Source organism: Ovis canadensis, chromosome 6 (assembly GCF_042477335.2).
Source record: "Ovis canadensis isolate MfBH-ARS-UI-01 breed Bighorn chromosome 6, ARS-UI_OviCan_v2, whole genome shotgun sequence".
Taxonomy (NCBI): Eukaryota; Metazoa; Chordata; class Mammalia; order Artiodactyla; family Bovidae; genus Ovis; species Ovis canadensis.
This window is the reverse complement of record NC_091250.1, coordinates 21,439,166-21,460,699: the sequence shown is the minus strand read 5'-3', so window position 1 is coordinate 21,460,699 and position 21,534 is coordinate 21,439,166. Positions and strand designations below refer to the sequence as shown.

The following is a 21,534-nucleotide window of genomic DNA, read 5'->3' as shown; positions in this document are numbered from 1 at the left end:
GCCAAGCACCTGGTCGCCTGAGCTGCTCGGACCGGGGAAGGGCACAAGAGGCAGGTCCAACCGAGTCTGAGCCTTTGTGGACTACCTGAGAACCAACGTGAACCAGAGTGGCTTAGACCTGGGAAGTGCACGCAATCCAGGGCCCACCTCAGACAGTTCCAGGCAGAGCAACCTGGAGCCTGAGCAGTGTAGACTGGGAAAGCACACACACCGTGAGCGGGGGCAAACCCAGTGCGGCCGGGACCTGGTGAGCATACGCCAGTGATATTGGTTTGCAGTGTTCCAACCTGCCCACAGCACGACTGAATCAGTTAGCCTAAATGAGTGACCACCTTCGATCCCCTATGTCAGGGCGGAAATTAGACACTGAAGAGACCAGCAAACAGAAGAAGTTAAAATAAACAGAGGGAACCGCTCTGGAAATGACAGGTGCAACAGATTCAAACCTTGTAGTTAGCACTGACTACATTGGAAGGGGCCTATAGATCTTGAGAAGTATAAGGTGGATCAAGGAACTATCTGAAACTGAACTAACCCCACACTGCCCACAACAGCTCCAGAGAAATTCCTAGATATATTTTTACCATTGTCATTAAAAATATTTTTTTCTTAATTATTAAGTCCTCTAGTACTCCTTTAATTTTCATTTTGATAACCTACTATTATCTTCCAGAAAAAGGACCCTATTTGTAATCAAAGTACATATATATATTTTTTATCACTTTTGGTGACTTTTTTTTGAATATTGTATTTTGGGGAGTTCACGTTAACTCTAGACTTTTAATCTGTGCTTTTTGGTATTTGTTATCAATTTTGTACCTTTAGGAACCCAATCTTCTCTACCCATTTTTAGTTGGGAGTGTGATTACTGGCTTGATGGCTCTCTCCCCCTTTTCACTCTCCTTTTTCTCCACCAGGTCACCTCTATCTCCACCTCACCCTTCTCTTCCCTACCCAACTCTGTGAATCTCTTTGTGTGTTCCGGGCTGTGGAGAACACTTAGGGAGCTGATTACTGGCTGGATCTGTCTCTCTCCTTTTGAATCCCTCTTTTCTCCTCCCGGTCACCTCTGTCTCCTTCCTCCTTCTTCTCTTCTCTGTGTAACTCCATGAACCTCTCTGAGGGGTCCAGACTGTGGAGAGCACACAGGGAATTGATTACTGGCTAGCTTGCTCTCCCCCCTTTGATTCCCCCTCTTCTTCTCCTGGTCAACTCTATCTCCCTCCTCCCTCTTCTCTTCTCCGTCTCACTCTGTGAACCTCTCCGGGTGTCCCTCACTGTAGAGAAGATTTTCATCATTAACCTAGATGTTTTATCATCGGTGCTGTACAGATAGAGAAGTCTCGAGGCTACTGTAAGAATAAGACTGAAAACCAGAGGCAGGAGGCTTAAGTCCAAATCCTGAGAACACCAGAGAACTCCTAACTCCAGGGAACATTAATGGATAAGAGCTCATCCAAAAGCCTCCATACCTACACTGAAACCAAGCACCACCCAAGAGCCAACAAGTTCCAGAGCAAGACATACCACACAAATTCTCCAGCAATGCAGGAACATAGCCCCAAACATCAATATACAGGCTGCCCTAAGTCACACCAAACCCACAGTCATCTCAAAACTCACTACCGGACACTTCATTCCACTCCAGAGAGAAATCCAGCCCCACCCACCAGAACATGGACGCAAGATTCCCTAACCAGGAAACCTTGAGAAGCCACCTGCAAAACCCCAGCCACAGTGAGGAACCTCCACAATAAAGAGGAACCACAAGCTGCCAGAATACAGAAAGGCCACCCCAAACACAACAATCTCACTGTAGCTGAGGCTGAAACTCCTCGGTTTTGGCCACCTGATGTGAAGAACTGACTCTTTGGAAAAGACTCTGATGCTGGGAAAGATTGAAGGCAGGAGGAGAAGGGGACGAGAGAGGATGAGATGGTTGGATGGCATCACCGATCCGATGGACATGAGTTTGAGTAAGCTCCGGGAGTTGGTGATGCACAGGGGAGGCCTGGCACGCTGCAGTCCTCGACCCCAAGGACTCGGGGTCACTGTAGTCCTTGGGGTCACAAAGAGTCAGACACGACTGAGCAACTGAACAAAACTGAACCGTGATGTCTCCTAAAGCTCTACTAGTTGCTTCTTGAAATCAGAACAGCCTTATCCTTTCTTTGATCTCACAAGTGGGAAACTTCCCATGTCTTGGAGCTGATGGAAATTACTACCCTTACAATGTGATTTGGGCTCTAGGATCTCCCATGGAGCCCTGGCAGCCTTGCTGTCTTTTGCATGAAAGCCAGTTACATTATTCACCTACCTGAAATCTCACTGTTATCAGTGATATCACTGTTATCACAACTCACTGAGTTCTCTCCAAAGAGAGAAGTGATATCTTCTCCAAATATCTTGAGACAGTTTTCAATGAGGAATTGTATCAAAGAAACCTGTAACACAGTTTGGGGGAAAAATAGCGTATTACTGTACATATGGCGTAATAGTAAATCACGTTTCATATGTGAATCTGGGCTCTAACACAAAATGCAAAAGAGGTCTGAGAAAAATTAAGACTTGATTAAATATATATATATGTATGTGTGTGTATATATATATATTATATATATATATCAGTTTTTTCTAAGAAATAAGTGATACTTTCAAGAGTACTTTTGGCACAAATTTTAAAATTCTTTTAGTCAGTGGGCTAAAGTTATAATATGTGGGCTGGTTTAATAGCAAAAATTTTGTAATGATGCTTACATGCTTAAAACTAGGATGGTATGTAAGTAGCCCACATAGGATGTTTGGGACAAAAATGTATATTCTCTTATTGCGTTTTATTTAGTTCTATTAAAATATTTCTAGTTTCAATGATATAGAATTTATGTATAGCATCTTATTAAAACTTATAAAGTATCAAATACAACACAAATTGTGAAATTCACTTCAGTGAAGAAATATCTGAAAGTTAGGTAGCAGAGGTTTCTGTGTGGGCTGGGGGGCGGGAGGAGGGTTGTGAAGGAAGAAAGCATCTGGAGAGAAAACATGTCTGTCTGTCTGTCTACGTTGCCTTGCCTCACACTTGCTGTCTAGGGGAGCTTGGAGAAGAGCTGTGATCTTATTAGGCATGTTATGGCTCTGTTAGGATGTTCTGAAATATTTTACTAGCTTCCTCATCCTCTAGCAGAGACACAATAGAAGCCAAGTATTTTCCTGAATGAGCCACAACTGGCAGAGTGCGGCCAGCGTGTGTGGAGCCTCGGGTGCTTGTATGGCCCAGGCCGCCTAAGATGTGCCGACAGGGACCAGATGTATTGGGTCTGTCATCGTTGTGTAATGATGAACTCACAGTTTGGAGGCTCTTACACCCTCAGTGATGAGGCTGAGAGTTGAACCTTGGCTCTCCGGTTCCAAAGCCAGGTTCTTTTCTATCATATCGTCCTACTCTTACCTCTCTGTTGTTTAATCCCTTGGATGGCAAGGGAGAAGTGACTCAACTGTTCTCAGTTAAAAGACACCTTCCCATGCCCAACCAGAGTAGGACTCTGCCACTCCAAGGCGGTGTAATTAAAATGTGCACTTTAAAACACGGGTTCACCAGTGTTAATACCACAGATATCAGGTTCAAAATGGGGACTCTGCCCCACAAGGCATAAAATGAGAGATCTTGTTACCTTTTTGCTGACTTTTTCAAATGCTGAGCTTCCAGAATTAAGCAGAGAAAGGATGCTTGGGGCAAGACACACGGATAAATTATAAGATGTCATCTGATTGGATGAGGAATGTTGCTCAATGTTGTGTAACACTCCAAAAAGGTATCGCAACAGCACTACATTGGCTCTTGGTAGCTGGTCTACAAGCCTAATGACAGAAAAAGCACTTATGAATAAAGCGAGTCATTTTGCTTAGTAAGTGGAAATACAGAGAACACAGTACTCCTTTTTCTACCAGGTACACAGTCCATTCTCACAGTGCCAGGCATGGATGCACACAAAAATGTTTCACTGATTTTAATTCCTGAACCAGATAAGCCCTACTCTGGTTAGTTATGTGTTTGTATTTAAGATCATACCCCTGGCGGATTGGTTCTTTATCATCTCTTTCTACGCCAGTGGATTTCATCTCCAACAGTTTCATGTATTCAGAAGGTGTAAAATGGCCAAGCATTCCATGTTAATAAGATTAGGAGAAAAATACAGTGTCGCCAATAAGGCATGCATCTCTTTTCAAACTGGCTTCCAGGGGTATCCTCAAGTGAAAGCACTTGATACTGCTCATTATTTCAGAGGACACAGCTGTAAACTATAAGCTGATATTTTCCTAAGAGTATGTTGGTTGCATTTTCTCAGAGTTGAGTAATTATAGCATCTTTACCTCTGGGTCGCAGTTATTTTCTCCTCCTCATTCCCTTGATCAATAACATCAAGCCATTTATCGTAGAGACGGGCTGAAAAGATGCTTCCTTGGATATTTTGAAGAAAATCCTTATGTAGATCAAAAAATATATATTATTCTTATGATAAGTTCAATGGAGAAATTGCAAAGAAAATATTTAGTTGAAAAATTCAATTCAGTCCGCAATTCCTTCACAGCCACGCAGACTGCTTCACACAGAGCTTGGCTGTGATTCTCCACAGCCTTGCACACTCAGAAGTACTGGTTGGATTTTCCCCAGCTAAAATTGGAAGCCTAAAAGTAGAGTCTAGGCTGTGGTGAGAATGAGGCTAAAGCTCCTTCTACCACCTGGAGCTTACTCTTTGTGTACATGTTAACACATTAGTACAAACTGGCAAGGTCTGGTGATAACTCACCCGAAATCCTGTTCGTTTCCTGAAAAGAAATGCACATACCCATTTTGTTTGTTTGCTTCAGACACAGTGCTTGCTCTGAATTCAAGAAAGAGAAGTTCTGAAATAAGACTACACCCCTACATGCTCTTATACACATATTAAGAGAAACCGGAGGTATGTGTGCTCTTTGGGAAAAAGCTAGTATCGAAATCGCTTCGATCATTTTCTTTAAAAAAAAAAAAAACATATAAAAGTTCAGTTGTACAGAGTTTTAAGCAGCAGGTGTTAGAAATAAACCAAAAGCCCCAATGGGTAAACTACACGTTACCCTTGCAACTCTTTGAATGGAATATATCCTCCCCAAAGAGGAAGCTGAAAATTTACATACATGGCAACTTCACACCTGTGGGATAGAATCTGCAAATGTAAGCTTCCTAAGTGGAGGCCTGGAAAGTTTATCCTGGTGACCAAGTCTTAATATGATAGAATGGGGCCTATGAAAATGGATGAAGTTGTAAACTGTTGTGCAAGCCTGAGGGGAAATGATTGCATTGCCTTGCCAGTTTCAAAGGCACAACTTGCTTCCACTGGTCTTAATATACAGCCTGACTTCTCTGAAGAGTATCTGCTTCAGGCAGTGTTTCTGCGGCAACTGTCATGATTATAATCCTGTCAGCGTTCACTTGTTTCAGTACTTATTGAGCCGCTGTTTGTGTCTGGCACTCTTTTGAGTACTGAGGATAGAGTATGAAGATAACGTACAGAGTCTCAGTCCTCTCATACTTTTTCTAGTGATTGGTATACAGTACCCAATCATGGTCATTAGGTTTTCTCTATGCTTCTTATGGAGTGTCCACAGTGTATTGGGAGGGAGGAAGCACTCCATTTCAGTTCACCCATTCAGTCCTGTCCTACTCTTTGCGACCCCATGCACTGCACACCAGGCTTTCCTGTCCATCACCAACACCTGGGTCTTGTTCAGATTCATGTCCATCGAGTTGGTGATGCCATTCAACCATCTCATCTGGCTTTGGCTTCTGGGAGTCTGGGGGTGTGCAGCAGGCCCTTTGTGGTTAAGCCAGGACATGACTCATACAGAATATGCCATGGCTATTTGCTATTGGCCCTCTGTTTATAGACAGTTTAATGGAAAACTCAATGTGGTTCTGACGATGTATTCACTTATGATTTAGACCATCTCTGTGGTTGCTTGGACATATGGTATTCTCAAGGCCGAAGGTGCAAAGTTTGATTCCCCACCAAGATCAATCAACTTTAGGAAGAGAACACTCTGGGATTGTCTAAGACCTGTATGCTTATAGCATGGAAACAGGCAAGAGCCTAGTAACACCTGCTCACAAATCAAGTCAGTTCCAAGTGTGCACCTTATAGAGGGTAGCACTCTACTTGCTATTTGCATCCCTAGTGTGTATTATGATGGTACATGTGTACTAGGGCTCACCTCTAAGTCATATCTGCACTGTTGCTATTATCATACAATCGAACATTAACAGGGGACAAGGAAATACCACATGTTATTTAGTTTCTAAGATAATTTTAATAACCTGTCTATAGTTATTACTACATCAATATATTTTTGTTCATAGCTGCTAAAGTTCCAAGAGGTATTTTTTTTTCTGTTCTATTATTGCCCTGGTAGAAATTTAACTACACGCTTGTAATTTAGGTGTATCATTTCAAACTCAGTCTATTTTTGTATAAATCTATCGAATTTTTCCAAATTCCCAACTGATTTTGACTGTTGGGCTCACTTTGAAAATAAGCTTTTAAGATGAGGCATGTAGTAAGACTGGTTACCGTGTAACTGTAACCTTGGGTGATGGGTTAAACGTACAGATATTAACAAAGGTTGTTAAAGATGGGAAGGGAGAAAAAAGGAGGAAAAAGGACGAACAAATGGTGGAGTCATCCGTACATTAATTTTAAAGTAAAAGGTATTGAGAGACAGGGGAAGGAAGGATGATGAAGTGATCAGAGATGTTGGGGGCCTCACTAAGCATTTTTTGATTCATTGTAAGACAAATGGACTTCCCAGGTGGGGCTAGTGGTAAAGAACCTGCCTGCCAATGCAGGAGATGCAAGAGAGGCAGGTTCGATCCCTGGCAGGAAGATTGCCTGGAGTGGAGCATGGCAACCCACTCTAGGATTCTTGCCTGGAGGGTTGCATGGACAGAGGAGTCTGCTGGGCTACAGTCAATGGGATCACAGAGAGTCGGATGCGACTAGGTGAATAACACGCACGCACACGCACAAAGACACACACGAGTTTACCATAGTGAGTAAACATCTGTCTTGCATCCATGCTCACTTGCCATAGCCGAGTCCAGTTCTGGGCCCCCTCATAAACTATAACCTGCCAGACTCCTCCGTCCATACGACTGGAGTCGTATGTCAGTCCCTGTTCCAGGGGATCCTTCCAACCCAGGGATCGAACCCAGGTTTCTTGCATTGCAGGCAGATTCTTTACTGTCTGAGCCACCTGGGAAGCTACTTCTGTTAACTGTTTCCAAAAGCTTAATATGAATTTTATTTTGGAAATGTTGCCTTCATTAGGAAGGTGATGAGGCAGTCATCCAAAGCAGGAAGCTTGTTTTGGTAAACGCTCAATGTGTAAGTGGGTATTTTGAAATTTATTATTCTTCTTCATGGAGTGTTCAGGAGGCAAGATGTGCAATGAAAAAGGAAAATATCTAATGTATGGGGCTCATAACATTTGAGGTACCTTCCTTCACTTTTGACTTTGTGAAGTGTTTTCCACGTTTCAGATCCTTCCTCTCTTATGCCTATTATGCTTCTTGGGCATTCATAGTGAAGGTCCAGTCATACAGCTTTACACTGACTCTGTGTGTGGACGATGCTCAAACTTTCCTTACCTTTAAGACAGACGATACTACGAGAACGGATTCATCATCAAAGTTAACTTTGTGTCCAGCGTTTAGTTTCTTCTTTAGGGCTCTGCATGATTTTATACTGGCTGATTTTCGGAAGATGCCTTCTGTGAACGGCCCTTTTTGATTGATAAAGGAAAGCATCTCCTATAGGGAAGGAAAGAGAAGAAAACTGTGGGACATTTCCTATCTAGAAGCCCAGAGCACAAGCTTGCTCCTGTTTTGACAGAGCTGTGGTATATGAGGGTACAGTTCTAGAACAGCACCCAAGTCAATTTGAAATTTTTACTTCAGTGTCTGTAAATATATTTCCTACCCAACAATCGATTTGAGTCATACACTGAAACATTTTAAACACTTGTGTAGTCAGATTTTCTGTTTCAGTGAATTTACTGTATTAACTGTCTCTGCTTTGAGGCGTCACCCTCTCCTCCTTCACCGCTGCTTTCTCATTATTCCCTATTATAGATGCTCTTCCCTGAGTGTGGAAATCTTTTTGCCATATTCATGCGCCATTTGTTTATTCGCCTTCCAGGGACTGTCCACCCCATTCATTCCTGTTTCCTGTATTCCCTCCCCTCAAACTCAGGCTTAACCAGGCTTCTCCTCCTCTGATCTCATTCCTTTCTCATCAGCCTTTCTAGTTCCTTTTCCTGTATTTTCATGTCCTCTGCTGTCTGCAAAGTTAGAGAGATAACAGATATTGGAACCAGGTGTTTCAAGGATTGTGGAATCTGTTATGCTCCTCATCCACTGTGTGACTTTGGGCATAGCACATTCTTGGGTGAGGCTCTTTTGTTTTTCTTTTATGAAGTGAGGGTGGTGATAGTCACGGCTACCGCCTAAATTTTCTGTGAAAGCCCAAGGTCTGGGGTAGTAGCTAGCACATAACTGGTATGATAAATTTCTCCATATATAGCATACAGTTCCCTGCATCTAGTGTAGTGCTTGGAGAGAGAGTGGACAGTGAACAAGAGTTAATGCTTACACTTCAATACACTAGCTGGATATAGCACAGTCCAAACTCTGTGACTCTCTTTTGACACATTCTGGCAGGATCAAAGGATTCATCTTTGCCAGAGGATGCCTACTGTATGCTTAAACACTTGAGTTACATATCGAATCCGTGTGAGACATTTTGAGTCATAGGGCGAGCAGACTCAGCTGAAGGAGACTTGAGACTAGTGTGGACTTCAAGGGAGGAGACCGGGAGACAATGTGAGGATGAGGTGGACTCTCAGAGCTTCTTACACACAGAGTCTGAGGAAAGTTACAGGGCTCAACATAGCCTGGAGTTAAACTCCCCTCCAGGTCCTCCCCACCATTCTATGCAAAACCAAGAGCTCTCTCACCGAAAGAAAAAAATGGACATTGGGTTGATTACGCCCGGCTCCCACCCGGTCCCAGCCTCTGGCCGATCTCCAAAATTCCTTGCCCCAGCTGCTTAAGAGATAGCTACTCTGAACAACCTTGCAGAAGAATCGGCGCCCTTAAGACAGTAGCTTTCCACATCCATGCCTATATAGACTTCCTCTTCTTGGGTAAGGGCAGCAGCTCCCTAATCTGACTGCTGCCCCGTCTCACCTCATTAAAGGTGATCTGTAAAGTGCCAGGTCTCATTCTTTTTCTCAACCTCGCCTTCTCTAACTGCCTTACTTCAAAGATCCACGTTAACTGGTCTGAGCTGGGATAGATGGGTCTTTGTTGAAATCAGTGGAATGGATGAGAGTAACTTTTCATCTTGTATTTGCCTTCTGACTCTGCAGTACCTAAATCAGATCTTTTTCTTTGAAATAACATTGTGAAACTTATCGGACAAAGCCAGACTTCTTCATGTGGAGTAGATTGGGAAGAGAACACTTGATCTCTGCGAACTCCCCTCCTCAGGAAGGTTACCGAAACCAAAAGAAGACCTACCAGAATTGGGGTGGGCAGGGTGTCATTATCACATACTTCCTCAAGAGCAACTCCAAAGAGCTGTTTTTGCTTTCTGGGTGGTAGAGGTGGGTGTTGGTTGTCCTCGCGAGTCCTGGAGCGACACCAGAAGGCCCAGTTTTTGACAGAACTCTTACTAACTGTCTTCTTGTCTGAATCAAATGTAGAAGAGAGATTTTCAGTAGTAGTAGTTTAGCTTACTTAGCCTATTTCCACCAGTTACATTCAGCAGCATGTTCATGGCAGAGGCTGAAAGAGAGAAACTGAACCATTTGTTATATAGAATTCCCCACACTCTGAAACAGGCTAATTGCATCCTTGTGGTGTTAACATGTTCTTCTTCCCCATATTCTGCAAACCTAGAGGCGTGATCAGACTCAGGGGTGATTCTCCCTGTGACAGTACTCCCCAGACAGTGCTATCTATTCCCTTTGCCCTGTGTCATGAGGCACTTAAGCTGTAGTTATACAGGTTTCCTAATGGTAACTATTATCAGTGGATTCGGGTATCAGATCTCATTTTAAAAGCAAAATATTTAATATTCATATCAAGCAGCATTTGGTTATCATTTACTTTTGTAGTAAGTTTCCTTCCTCGGTTCAATGACCTGTTTGGCTTTCTGAACACCAGTCATGCCCAAATTTCTCCCATCAAAAGAATCGCCTTTCATGAGACATCCTGCCTGATTTTGCTTTTCAGTCAGCCTCTGGACCTCTCTTCTGGGAGGCCACACACCTCAGTCAGCTCCAAGGATGACTTCCTGCCCTCAGGGTCTTGGGAAGTAGTCATTAAATGCAGACTACTTGGTAGGATTACAGCTGGCCCTTTGTCTGTAACACCTTACTCAGCTAACCCAAAGACGAATGTTAACTACCAACAGCCCCTGTCAAAGGAATGCAGATGAAGGGCTTTTCAAAGAAAGAGTGATCAGCAATGAAAAATGAAGTTCAGAGTTTCTCATGCCCGCTGAGAATGTTTCCCTGGTATTTGCTCAATAAACCTGCTTAATATTTCCTTAAATAACCTGCTTAAATAACCAGCTAAAGAAGTCAACAGAGGAGCCAAGTTGTAGAAAAATCAACAGGAGAATGTAACCAAATATTTTAAAATGCCCATCCTCTTGTCTGTTCTGAGACATAGTGAGTACATCACCATGTCCTTTCAAGGGACTGAAGCACTGTGGTGCTGGGTGAGAGAACTAGAAGGCTCCTATTCTGCCTCTTAATTGGATAAGTTGCCTAAAAGTCTTTGAGCTTCACTTTGCTCAGACTTAACAGAAATGATGCTACTTACACCTCACTGGACTACATAACATCAGGTACTACTCATCACAAGACATGGCACATAGCAGCCTTAATAAAGGTAATTTCGCTCCTTGAAAGGGCCTAAGGCAGCCTAGACATCGGTCACCTCCCCCCAAGCAGACTCCACCCCCATTCTCCATTTGATTTTGCAGCCTCCAGAAGGTGCACATTCCTAGAGGAATGCCATCATTTTGCCTTAGGCTCCTCCTGCCCTGAGATTCCACTGCCATCATTTTAAAAGGAGATAATGAAGAAAGCAAATGCATTCTTAAATTCAGGAAGAGATTCTCCCAATTAACATGTACAAATGTTAAACAAAAATACATGTTTATATGGGGGGAGTTGCTTTATGCACCCTGGTTTCCCTACTCTTAACCTGATTCTTTTATTTCTAAGCTACCCACAGGTATTCATATATTCCAAATGTATTCATGCATTGTTCAGCTTTAATAAGAATACTCTTAGGAAGAAAGCTCTATCAGTTGCTACAAAGCTATACGTCCAGCTCATTTAGAAGCAGAGACGGAAAGCAAAATAGACATTAAGCCTTATACTTTTATTTTCTGGTCTAGATGGACCATTCGTCATGCACATTGGTTGGTGTTAGAGTTCTTGTTGGCTCTGTGACCAATAAAAATATATAGTATAGCCATGAAAAGTATGGTGCTCAGTTTTTCAGTCGTGTCCAACTCTTGCGACCCCATGGACTATAGCCTGTCAGGCTCCTGTCCGTGGATGTCCCAGATAATAATACTGGAGTGGGTTTTCAGGGACTGTTAAACAGGTTAACTTTATAACCTCATCTTTCTTAAACAGTCCTGGCAAGATTTAGGTTAGTGTTTCCTCATGCTCAAATTAGGGTTTGAACATTAAGAAGTGAAATTTTGAAATGTTGTGGGTGTAGAATAACAACTATAAGAAGACAAATAATTTCAGTAGAAATTCTATTCTGGCCCGAATACTTCCTAAATTAGTAGGACATTTTATTCAGATAAAGAAATGTCCATGGGACAATATTGGAGTGGTAGCAGGGATCATTGTGAGAGGAAAGATTTTAAAACAAACATACAGACATGTAAACATTCAGTCCAGTTCCATTTGCAACCTGGGTCTGAAGCAGAATGGAAAGTGAGCTTGCTGTGGAGGTAGAATCCAGAGTTCAAGTCTCAGGGGCGGTCCTAAGACGGCGGAGGGAATAGGATGGAAAGATTTCTTTCTCCCCAAAACTTTATGGAATGAACATTTGAGCCGGGGCAAATTCCACAAAACAACTTCTGAATGCTGGCAGAAGATATCGGGCACCCAGATAGGCAGACCACTGTCTTCGAAAGGAGGTAAGAAAAAATATAAAAGATAAAAAGAGAGACAAAAGACATAGGGACAGAGATCTGATCCGGGAAGGGAGTCTTAAAAGAGGAGAAGTTTCCAAACACCAGGAAACACTCTCACTGGCAGATCAGTGGGGAGTTTTGGAATCTCAGAGGGCAACATAATGGGGAGGAACCGTAAATAAATAAATAAAACCCACCAATTACGTGCCTAACAGCAACTTCCAGCAGAGAAGTAGTCCAGACACTCACATTTGCCACCAGCAAGCAGGGGGCTGAACAGGGAGGTGTGGGCTGCATTGTAAGCACCTGGCCTGAATGCCCTGAGGGCAATCTGACCCAAACTGTGGGATAGCCAGACAGAAAGTAAAAAGACAGAGAGAGAACTATCCTGGGAAAAGCCCTAACCTAAGGCACTTCCTGGCCCACTCACAGAACAAAGGACTGAGCACCAGAGAGCTAGCTGGCAGGGAGGCAGGTGGGGGCAGCCAGAGCCAGAAAGGGGCAATGTCAGCCCCAGAGGAGCATCCTCTACAAAACCGCAAGCAGGCTCCCATTTACCTACCAAGGCTTCTTGGGATTCTGGGTGGTTGACATTCTCAGGGAGGGTCGCAGCCAGAGATCAGCTCCCCAGAAGAGACACAAGGCATACCTGAGACGGGCACACCTGCTGCCACCCAGGAAACCGAGCGGCTGGGATGGAGGAGGTGATAAGACGCACCACACCTGGGGGTGACTGTGCCCGCCAAGCACCTGGTCGCCTGAGCTGCTCGGACCGGGGAAGGGCACAAGAGGCAGGTCCAACCGAGTCTGAGCCTTTGTGGACTACCTGAGAACCAACGTGAACCAGAGTGGCTTAGACCTGGGAAGTGCACGCAATCCAGGGCCCACCTCAGACAGTTCCAGGCAGAGCAACCTGGAGCCTGAGCAGTGTAGACTGGGAAAGCACACACACCGTGAGCGGGGGCAAACCCAGTGCGGCCGGGACCTGGTGAGCATACGCCAGTGATATTGGTTTGCAGTGTTCCAACCTGCCCACAGCACGACTGAATCAGTTAGCCTAAATGAGTGACCACCTTCGATCCCCTATGTCAGGGCGGAAATTAGACACTGAAGAGACCAGCAAACAGAAGAAGTTAAAATAAACAGAGGGAACCGCTCTGGAAATGACAGGTGCAACAGATTCAAACCTTGTAGTTAGCACTGACTACATTGGAAGGGGCCTATAGATCTTGAGAAGTATAAGGTGGATCAAGGAACTATCTGAAACTGAACTAACCCCACACTGCCCACAACAGCTCCAGAGAAATTCCTAGATATATTTTTACCATTGTCATTAAAAATATTTTTTTCTTAATTATTAAGTCCTCTAGTACTCCTTTAATTTTCATTTTGATAACCTACTATTATCTTCCAGAAAAAGGACCCTATTTGTAATCAAAGTACATATATATATTTTTTATCACTTTTGGTGACTTTTTTTTGAATATTGTATTTTGGGGAGTTCACGTTAACTCTAGACTTTTAATCTGTGCTTTTTGGTATTTGTTATCAATTTTGTACCTTTAGGAACCCAATCTTCTCTACCCATTTTTAGTTGGGAGTGTGATTACTGGCTTGATGGCTCTCTCCCCCTTTTCACTCTCCTTTTTCTCCACCAGGTCACCTCTATCTCCACCTCACCCTTCTCTTCCCTACCCAACTCTGTGAATCTCTTTGTGTGTTCCGGGCTGTGGAGAACACTTAGGGAGCTGATTACTGGCTGGATCTGTCTCTCTCCTTTTGAATCCCTCTTTTCTCCTCCCGGTCACCTCTGTCTCCTTCCTCCTTCTTCTCTTCTCTGTGTAACTCCATGAACCTCTCTGAGGGGTCCAGACTGTGGAGAGCACACAGGGAATTGATTACTGGCTAGCTTGCTCTCCCCCCTTTGATTCCCCCTCTTCTTCTCCTGGTCAACTCTATCTCCCTCCTCCCTCTTCTCTTCTCCGTCTCACTCTGTGAACCTCTCCGGGTGTCCCTCACTGTAGAGAAGATTTTCATCATTAACCTAGATGTTTTATCATCGGTGCTGTACAGATAGAGAAGTCTCGAGGCTACTGTAAGAATAAGACTGAAAACCAGAGGCAGGAGGCTTAAGTCCAAATCCTGAGAACACCAGAGAACTCCTAACTCCAGGGAACATTAATGGATAAGAGCTCATCCAAAAGCCTCCATACCTACACTGAAACCAAGCACCACCCAAGAGCCAACAAGTTCCAGAGCAAGACATACCACACAAATTCTCCAGCAATGCAGGAACATAGCCCCAAACATCAATATACAGGCTGCCCTAAGTCACACCAAACCCACAGTCATCTCAAAACTCACTACCGGACACTTCATTCCACTCCAGAGAGAAATCCAGCCCCACCCACCAGAACATGGACGCAAGATTCCCTAACCAGGAAACCTTGAGAAGCCACCTGCAAAACCCCAGCCACAGTGAGGAACCTCCACAATAAAGAGGAACCACAAGCTGCCAGAATACAGAAAGGCCACCCCAAACACAACAATCTCACTGTAGCTGAGGCTGAAACTCCTCGGTTTTGGCCACCTGATGTGAAGAACTGACTCTTTGGAAAAGACTCTGATGCTGGGAAAGATTGAAGGCAGGAGGAGAAGGGGACGAGAGAGGATGAGATGGTTGGATGGCATCACCGATCCGATGGACATGAGTTTGAGTAAGCTCCGGGAGTTGGTGATGCACAGGGGAGGCCTGGCACGCTGCAGTCCTCGACCCCAAGGACTCGGGGTCACTGTAGTCCTTGGGGTCACAAAGAGTCAGACACGACTGAGCAACTGAACAAAACTGAACCGTGATGTCTCCTAAAGCTCTACTAGTTGCTTCTTGAAATCAGAACAGCCTTATCCTTTCTTTGATCTCACAAGTGGGAAACTTCCCATGTCTTGGAGCTGATGGAAATTACTACCCTTACAATGTGATTTGGGCTCTAGGATCTCCCATGGAGCCCTGGCAGCCTTGCTGTCTTTTGCATGAAAGCCAGTTACATTATTCACCTACCTGAAATCTCACTGTTATCAGTGATATCACTGTTATCACAACTCACTGAGTTCTCTCCAAAGAGAGAAGTGATATCTTCTCCAAATATCTTGAGACAGTTTTCAATGAGGAATTGTATCAAAGAAACCTGTAACACAGTTTGGGGGAAAAATAGCGTATTACTGTACATATGGCGTAATAGTAAATCACGTTTCATATGTGAATCTGGGCTCTAACACAAAATGCAAAAGAGGTCTGAGAAAAATTAAGACTTGATTAAATATATATATATGTATGTGTGTGTATATATATATATTATATATATATATCAGTTTTTTCTAAGAAATAAGTGATACTTTCAAGAGTACTTTTGGCACAAATTTTAAAATTCTTTTAGTCAGTGGGCTAAAGTTATAATATGTGGGCTGGTTTAATAGCAAAAATTTTGTAATGATGCTTACATGCTTAAAACTAGGATGGTATGTAAGTAGCCCACATAGGATGTTTGGGACAAAAATGTATATTCTCTTATTGCGTTTTATTTAGTTCTATTAAAATATTTCTAGTTTCAATGATATAGAATTTATGTATAGCATCTTATTAAAACTTATAAAGTATCAAATACAACACAAATTGTGAAATTCACTTCAGTGAAGAAATATCTGAAAGTTAGGTAGCAGAGGTTTCTGTGTGGGCTGGGGGGCGGGAGGAGGGTTGTGAAGGAAGAAAGCATCTGGAGAGAAAACATGTCTGTCTGTCTGTCTACGTTGCCTTGCCTCACACTTGCTGTCTAGGGGAGCTTGGAGAAGAGCTGTGATCTTATTAGGCATGTTATGGCTCTGTTAGGATGTTCTGAAATATTTTACTAGCTTCCTCATCCTCTAGCAGAGACACAATAGAAGCCAAGTATTTTCCTGAATGAGCCACAACTGGCAGAGTGCGGCCAGCGTGTGTGGAGCCTCGGGTGCTTGTATGGCCCAGGCCGCCTAAGATGTGCCGACAGGGACCAGATGTATTGGGTCTGTCATCGTTGTGTAATGATGAACTCACAGTTTGGAGGCTCTTACACCCTCAGTGATGAGGCTGAGAGTTGAACCTTGGCTCTCCGGTTCCAAAGCCAGGTTCTTTTCTATCATATCGTCCTACTCTTACCTCTCTGTTGTTTAATCCCTTGGATGGCAAGGGAGAAGTGACTCAACTGTTCTCAGTTAAAAGACACCTTCCCATGCCCAACCAGAGTAGGACTCTGCCACTCCAAGGCGGTGTAATTAAAATGTGCACTTTAAAACACGGGTTCACCAGTGTTAATACCACAGATATCAGGTTCAAAATGGGGACTCTGCCCCACAAGGCATAAAATGAGAGATCTTGTTACCTTTTTGCTGACTTTTTCAAATGCTGAGCTTCCAGAATTAAGCAGAGAAAGGATGCTTGGGGCAAGACACACGGATAAATTATAAGATGTCATCTGATTGGATGAGGAATGTTGCTCAATGTTGTGTAACACTCCAAAAAGGTATCGCAACAGCACTACATTGGCTCTTGGTAGCTGGTCTACAAGCCTAATGACAGAAAAAGCACTTATGAATAAAGCGAGTCATTTTGCTTAGTAAGTGGAAATACAGAGAACACAGTACTCCTTTTTCTACCAGGTACACAGTCCATTCTCACAGTGCCAGGCATGGATGCACACAAAAATGTTTCACTGATTTTAATTCCTGAACCAGATAAGCCCTACTCTGGTTAGTTATGTGTTTGTATTTAAGATCATACCCCTGGCGGATTGGTTCTTTATCATCTCTTTCTACGCCAGTGGATTTCATCTCCAACAGTTTCATGTATTCAGAAGGTGTAAAATGGCCAAGCATTCCATGTTAATAAGATTAGGAGAAAAATACAGTGTCGCCAATAAGGCATGCATCTCTTTTCAAACTGGCTTCCAGGGGTATCCTCAAGTGAAAGCACTTGATACTGCTCATTATTTCAGAGGACACAGCTGTAAACTATAAGCTGATATTTTCCTAAGAGTATGTTGGTTGCATTTTCTCAGAGTTGAGTAATTATAGCATCTTTACCTCTGGGTCGCAGTTATTTTCTCCTCCTCATTCCCTTGATCAATAACATCAAGCCATTTATCGTAGAGACGGGCTGAAAAGATGCTTCCTTGGATATTTTGAAGAAAATCCTTATGTAGATCAAAAAATATATATTATTCTTATGATAAGTTCAATGGAGAAATTGCAAAGAAAATATTTAGTTGAAAAATTCAATTCAGTCCGCAATTCCTTCACAGCCACGCAGACTGCTTCACACAGAGCTTGGCTGTGATTCTCCACAGCCTTGCACACTCAGAAGTACTGGTTGGATTTTCCCCAGCTAAAATTGGAAGCCTAAAAGTAGAGTCTAGGCTGTGGTGAGAATGAGGCTAAAGCTCCTTCTACCACCTGGAGCTTACTCTTTGTGTACATGTTAACACATTAGTACAAACTGGCAAGGTCTGGTGATAACTCACCCGAAATCCTGTTCGTTTCCTGAAAAGAAATGCACATACCCATTTTGTTTGTTTGCTTCAGACACAGTGCTTGCTCTGAATTCAAGAAAGAGAAGTTCTGAAATAAGACTACACCCCTACATGCTCTTATACACATATTAAGAGAAACCGGAGGTATGTGTGCTCTTTGGGAAAAAGCTAGTATCGAAATCGCTTCGATCATTTTCTTTAAAAAAAAAAAAAACATATAAAAGTTCAGTTGTACAGAGTTTTAAGCAGCAGGTGTTAGAAATAAACCAAAAGCCCCAATGGGTAAACTACACGTTACCCTTGCAACTCTTTGAATGGAATATATCCTCCCCAAAGAGGAAGCTGAAAATTTACATACATGGCAACTTCACACCTGTGGGATAGAATCTGCAAATGTAAGCTTCCTAAGTGGAGGCCTGGAAAGTTTATCCTGGTGACCAAGTCTTAATATGATAGAATGGGGCCTATGAAAATGGATGAAGTTGTAAACTGTTGTGCAAGCCTGAGGGGAAATGATTGCATTGCCTTGCCAGTTTCAAAGGCACAACTTGCTTCCACTGGTCTTAATATACAGCCTGACTTCTCTGAAGAGTATCTGCTTCAGGCAGTGTTTCTGCGGCAACTGTCATGATTATAATCCTGTCAGCGTTCACTTGTTTCAGTACTTATTGAGCCGCTGTTTGTGTCTGGCACTCTTTTGAGTACTGAGGATAGAGTATGAAGATAACGTACAGAGTCTCAGTCCTCTCATACTTTTTCTAGTGATTGGTATACAGTACCCAATCATGGTCATTAGGTTTTCTCTATGCTTCTTATGGAGTGTCCACAGTGTATTGGGAGGGAGGAAGCACTCCATTTCAGTTCACCCATTCAGTCCTGTCCTACTCTTTGCGACCCCATGCACTGCACACCAGGCTTTCCTGTCCATCACCAACACCTGGGTCTTGTTCAGATTCATGTCCATCGAGTTGGTGATGCCATTCAACCATCTCATCTGGCTTTGGCTTCTGGGAGTCTGGGGGTGTGCAGCAGGCCCTTTGTGGTTAAGCCAGGACATGACTCATACAGAATATGCCATGGCTATTTGCTATTGGCCCTCTGTTTATAGACAGTTTAATGGAAAACTCAATGTGGTTCTGACGATGTATTCACTTATGATTTAGACCATCTCTGTGGTTGCTTGGACATATGGTATTCTCAAGGCCGAAGGTGCAAAGTTTGATTCCCCACCAAGATCAATCAACTTTAGGAAGAGAACACTCTGGGATTGTCTAAGACCTGTATGCTTATAGCATGGAAACAGGCAAGAGCCTAGTAACACCTGCTCACAAATCAAGTCAGTTCCAAGTGTGCACCTTATAGAGGGTAGCACTCTACTTGCTATTTGCATCCCTAGTGTGTATTATGATGGTACATGTGTACTAGGGCTCACCTCTAAGTCATATCTGCACTGTTGCTATTATCATACAATCGAACATTAACAGGGGACAAGGAAATACCACATGTTATTTAGTTTCTAAGATAATTTTAATAACCTGTCTATAGTTATTACTACATCAATATATTTTTGTTCATAGCTGCTAAAGTTCCAAGAGGTATTTTTTTTTCTGTTCTATTATTGCCCTGGTAGAAATTTAACTACACGCTTGTAATTTAGGTGTATCATTTCAAACTCAGTCTATTTTTGTATAAATCTATCGAATTTTTCCAAATTCCCAACTGATTTTGACTGTTGGGCTCACTTTGAAAATAAGCTTTTAAGATGAGGCATGTAGTAAACTGGTTACCGTGTAACTGTAACCTTGGGTGATGGGTTAAACGTACAGATATTAACAAAGGTTGTTAAAGATGGGAAGGGAGAAAAAAGGAGGAAAAAGGACGAACAAATGGTGGAGTCATCCGTACATTAATTTTAAAGTAAAAGGTATTGAGAGACAGGGGAAGGAAGGATGATGAAGTGATCAGAGATGTTGGGGGCCTCACTAAGCATTTTTTGATTCATTGTAAGACAAATGGACTTCCCAGGTGGGGCTAGTGGTAAAGAACCTGCCTGCCAATGCAGGAGATGCAAGAGAGGCAGGTTCGATCCCTGGCAGGAAGATTGCCTGGAGTGGAGCATGGCAACCCACTCTAGGATTCTTGCCTGGAGGGTTGCATGGACAGAGGAGTCTGCTGGGCTACAGTCAATGGGATCACAGAGAGTCGGATGCGACTAGGTGAATAACACGCACGCACACGCACAAAGACACACACGAGTTTACCATAGTGAGTAAACATCTGTCTTGCATCCATGCTCACTTGCCATAGCCGAGTCCAGTTCTGGGCCCCCTCATAAACTATAACCTGCCAGACTCCTCCGTCCATACGACTGGAGTCGTATGTCAGTCCCTGTTCCAGGGGATCCTTCCAACCCAGGGATCGAACCCAGGTTTCTTGCATTGCAGGCAGATTCTTTACTGTCTGAGCCACCTGGGAAGCTACTTCTGTTAACTGTTTCCAAAAGCTTAATATGAATTTTATTTTGGAAATGTTGCCTTCATTAGGAAGGTGATGAGGCAGTCATCCAAAGCAGGAAGCTTGTTTTGGTAAACGCTCAATGTGTAAGTGGGTATTTTGAAATTTATTATTCTTCTTCATGGAGTGTTCAGGAGGCAAGATGTGCAATGAAAAAGGAAAATATCTAATGTATGGGGCTCATAACATTTGAGGTACCTTCCTTCACTTTTGACTTTGTGAAGTGTTTTCCACGTTTCAGATCCTTCCTCTCTTATGCCTATTATGCTTCTTGGGCATTCATAGTGAAGGTCCAGTCATACAGCTTTACACTGACTCTGTGTGTGGACGATGCTCAAACTTTCCTTACCTTTAAGACAGACGATACTACGAGAACGGATTCATCATCAAAGTTAACTTTGTGTCCAGCGTTTAGTTTCTTCTTTAGGGCTCTGCATGATTTTATACTGGCTGATTTTCGGAAGATGCCTTCTGTGAACGGCCCTTTTTGATTGATAAAGGAAAGCATCTCCTATAGGGAAGGAAAGAGAAGAAAACTGTGGGACATTTCCTATCTAGAAGCCCAGAGCACAAGCTTGCTCCTGTTTTGACAGAGCTGTGGTATATGAGGGTACAGTTCTAGAACAGCACCCAAGTCAATTTGAAATTTTTACTTCAGTGTCTGTAAATATATTTCCTACCCAACAATCGATTTGAGTCATACACTGAAACATTTTAAACACTTGTGTAGTCAGATTTTCTGTTTCAGTGAATTTACTGTATTAACTGTCTCTGCTTTGAGGCGTCACCCTCTCCTCCTTCACCGCTGCTTTCTCATTATTCCCTATTATAGATGCTCTTCCCTGAGTGTGGAAATCTTTTTGCCATATTCATGCGCCATTTGTTTATTCGCCTTCCAGGGACTGTCCACCCCATTCATTCCTGTTTCCTGTATTCCCTCCCCTCAAACTCAGGCTTAACCAGGCTTCTCCTCCTCTGATCTCATTCCTTTCTCATCAGCCTTTCTAGTTCCTTTTCCTGTATTTTCATGTCCTCTGCTGTCTGCAAAGTTAGAGAGATAACAGATATTGGAACCAGGTGTTTCAAGGATTGTGGAATCTGTTATGCTCCTCATCCACTGTGTGACTTTGGGCATAGCACATTCTTGGGTGAGGCTCTTTTGTTTTTCTTTTATGAAGTGAGGGTGGTGATAGTCA

General features: G+C 43.1%; 1 protein-coding gene across 1 annotated transcript in view; it reads right to left on the bottom strand.

Annotated features, from left to right (window-relative positions):
• Positions 1–21,534, bottom strand: part of LOC138442268 (uncharacterized) — a 46,397-nt gene that overhangs the window by 12,542 nt on the left and 12,321 nt on the right. Inside the window, exons 6-14 of the mRNA XM_069593380.1 lie at positions 20,688–20,849; positions 17,379–17,488; positions 16,679–16,865; positions 15,325–15,451; positions 9,614–9,783; positions 7,682–7,843; positions 4,372–4,481; positions 3,672–3,858; positions 2,318–2,444 (exon numbers count right to left, since the gene is read on the bottom strand). Of these exons, the coding sequence (XP_069449481.1) occupies positions 2,318–2,444; positions 3,672–3,858; positions 4,372–4,481; positions 7,682–7,843; positions 9,614–9,783; positions 15,325–15,451; positions 16,679–16,865; positions 17,379–17,488; positions 20,688–20,849 (1,342 nt within the window). The remainder of the gene's footprint in view (positions 1–2,317; positions 2,445–3,671; positions 3,859–4,371; positions 4,482–7,681; positions 7,844–9,613; positions 9,784–15,324; positions 15,452–16,678; positions 16,866–17,378; positions 17,489–20,687; positions 20,850–21,534) is intronic.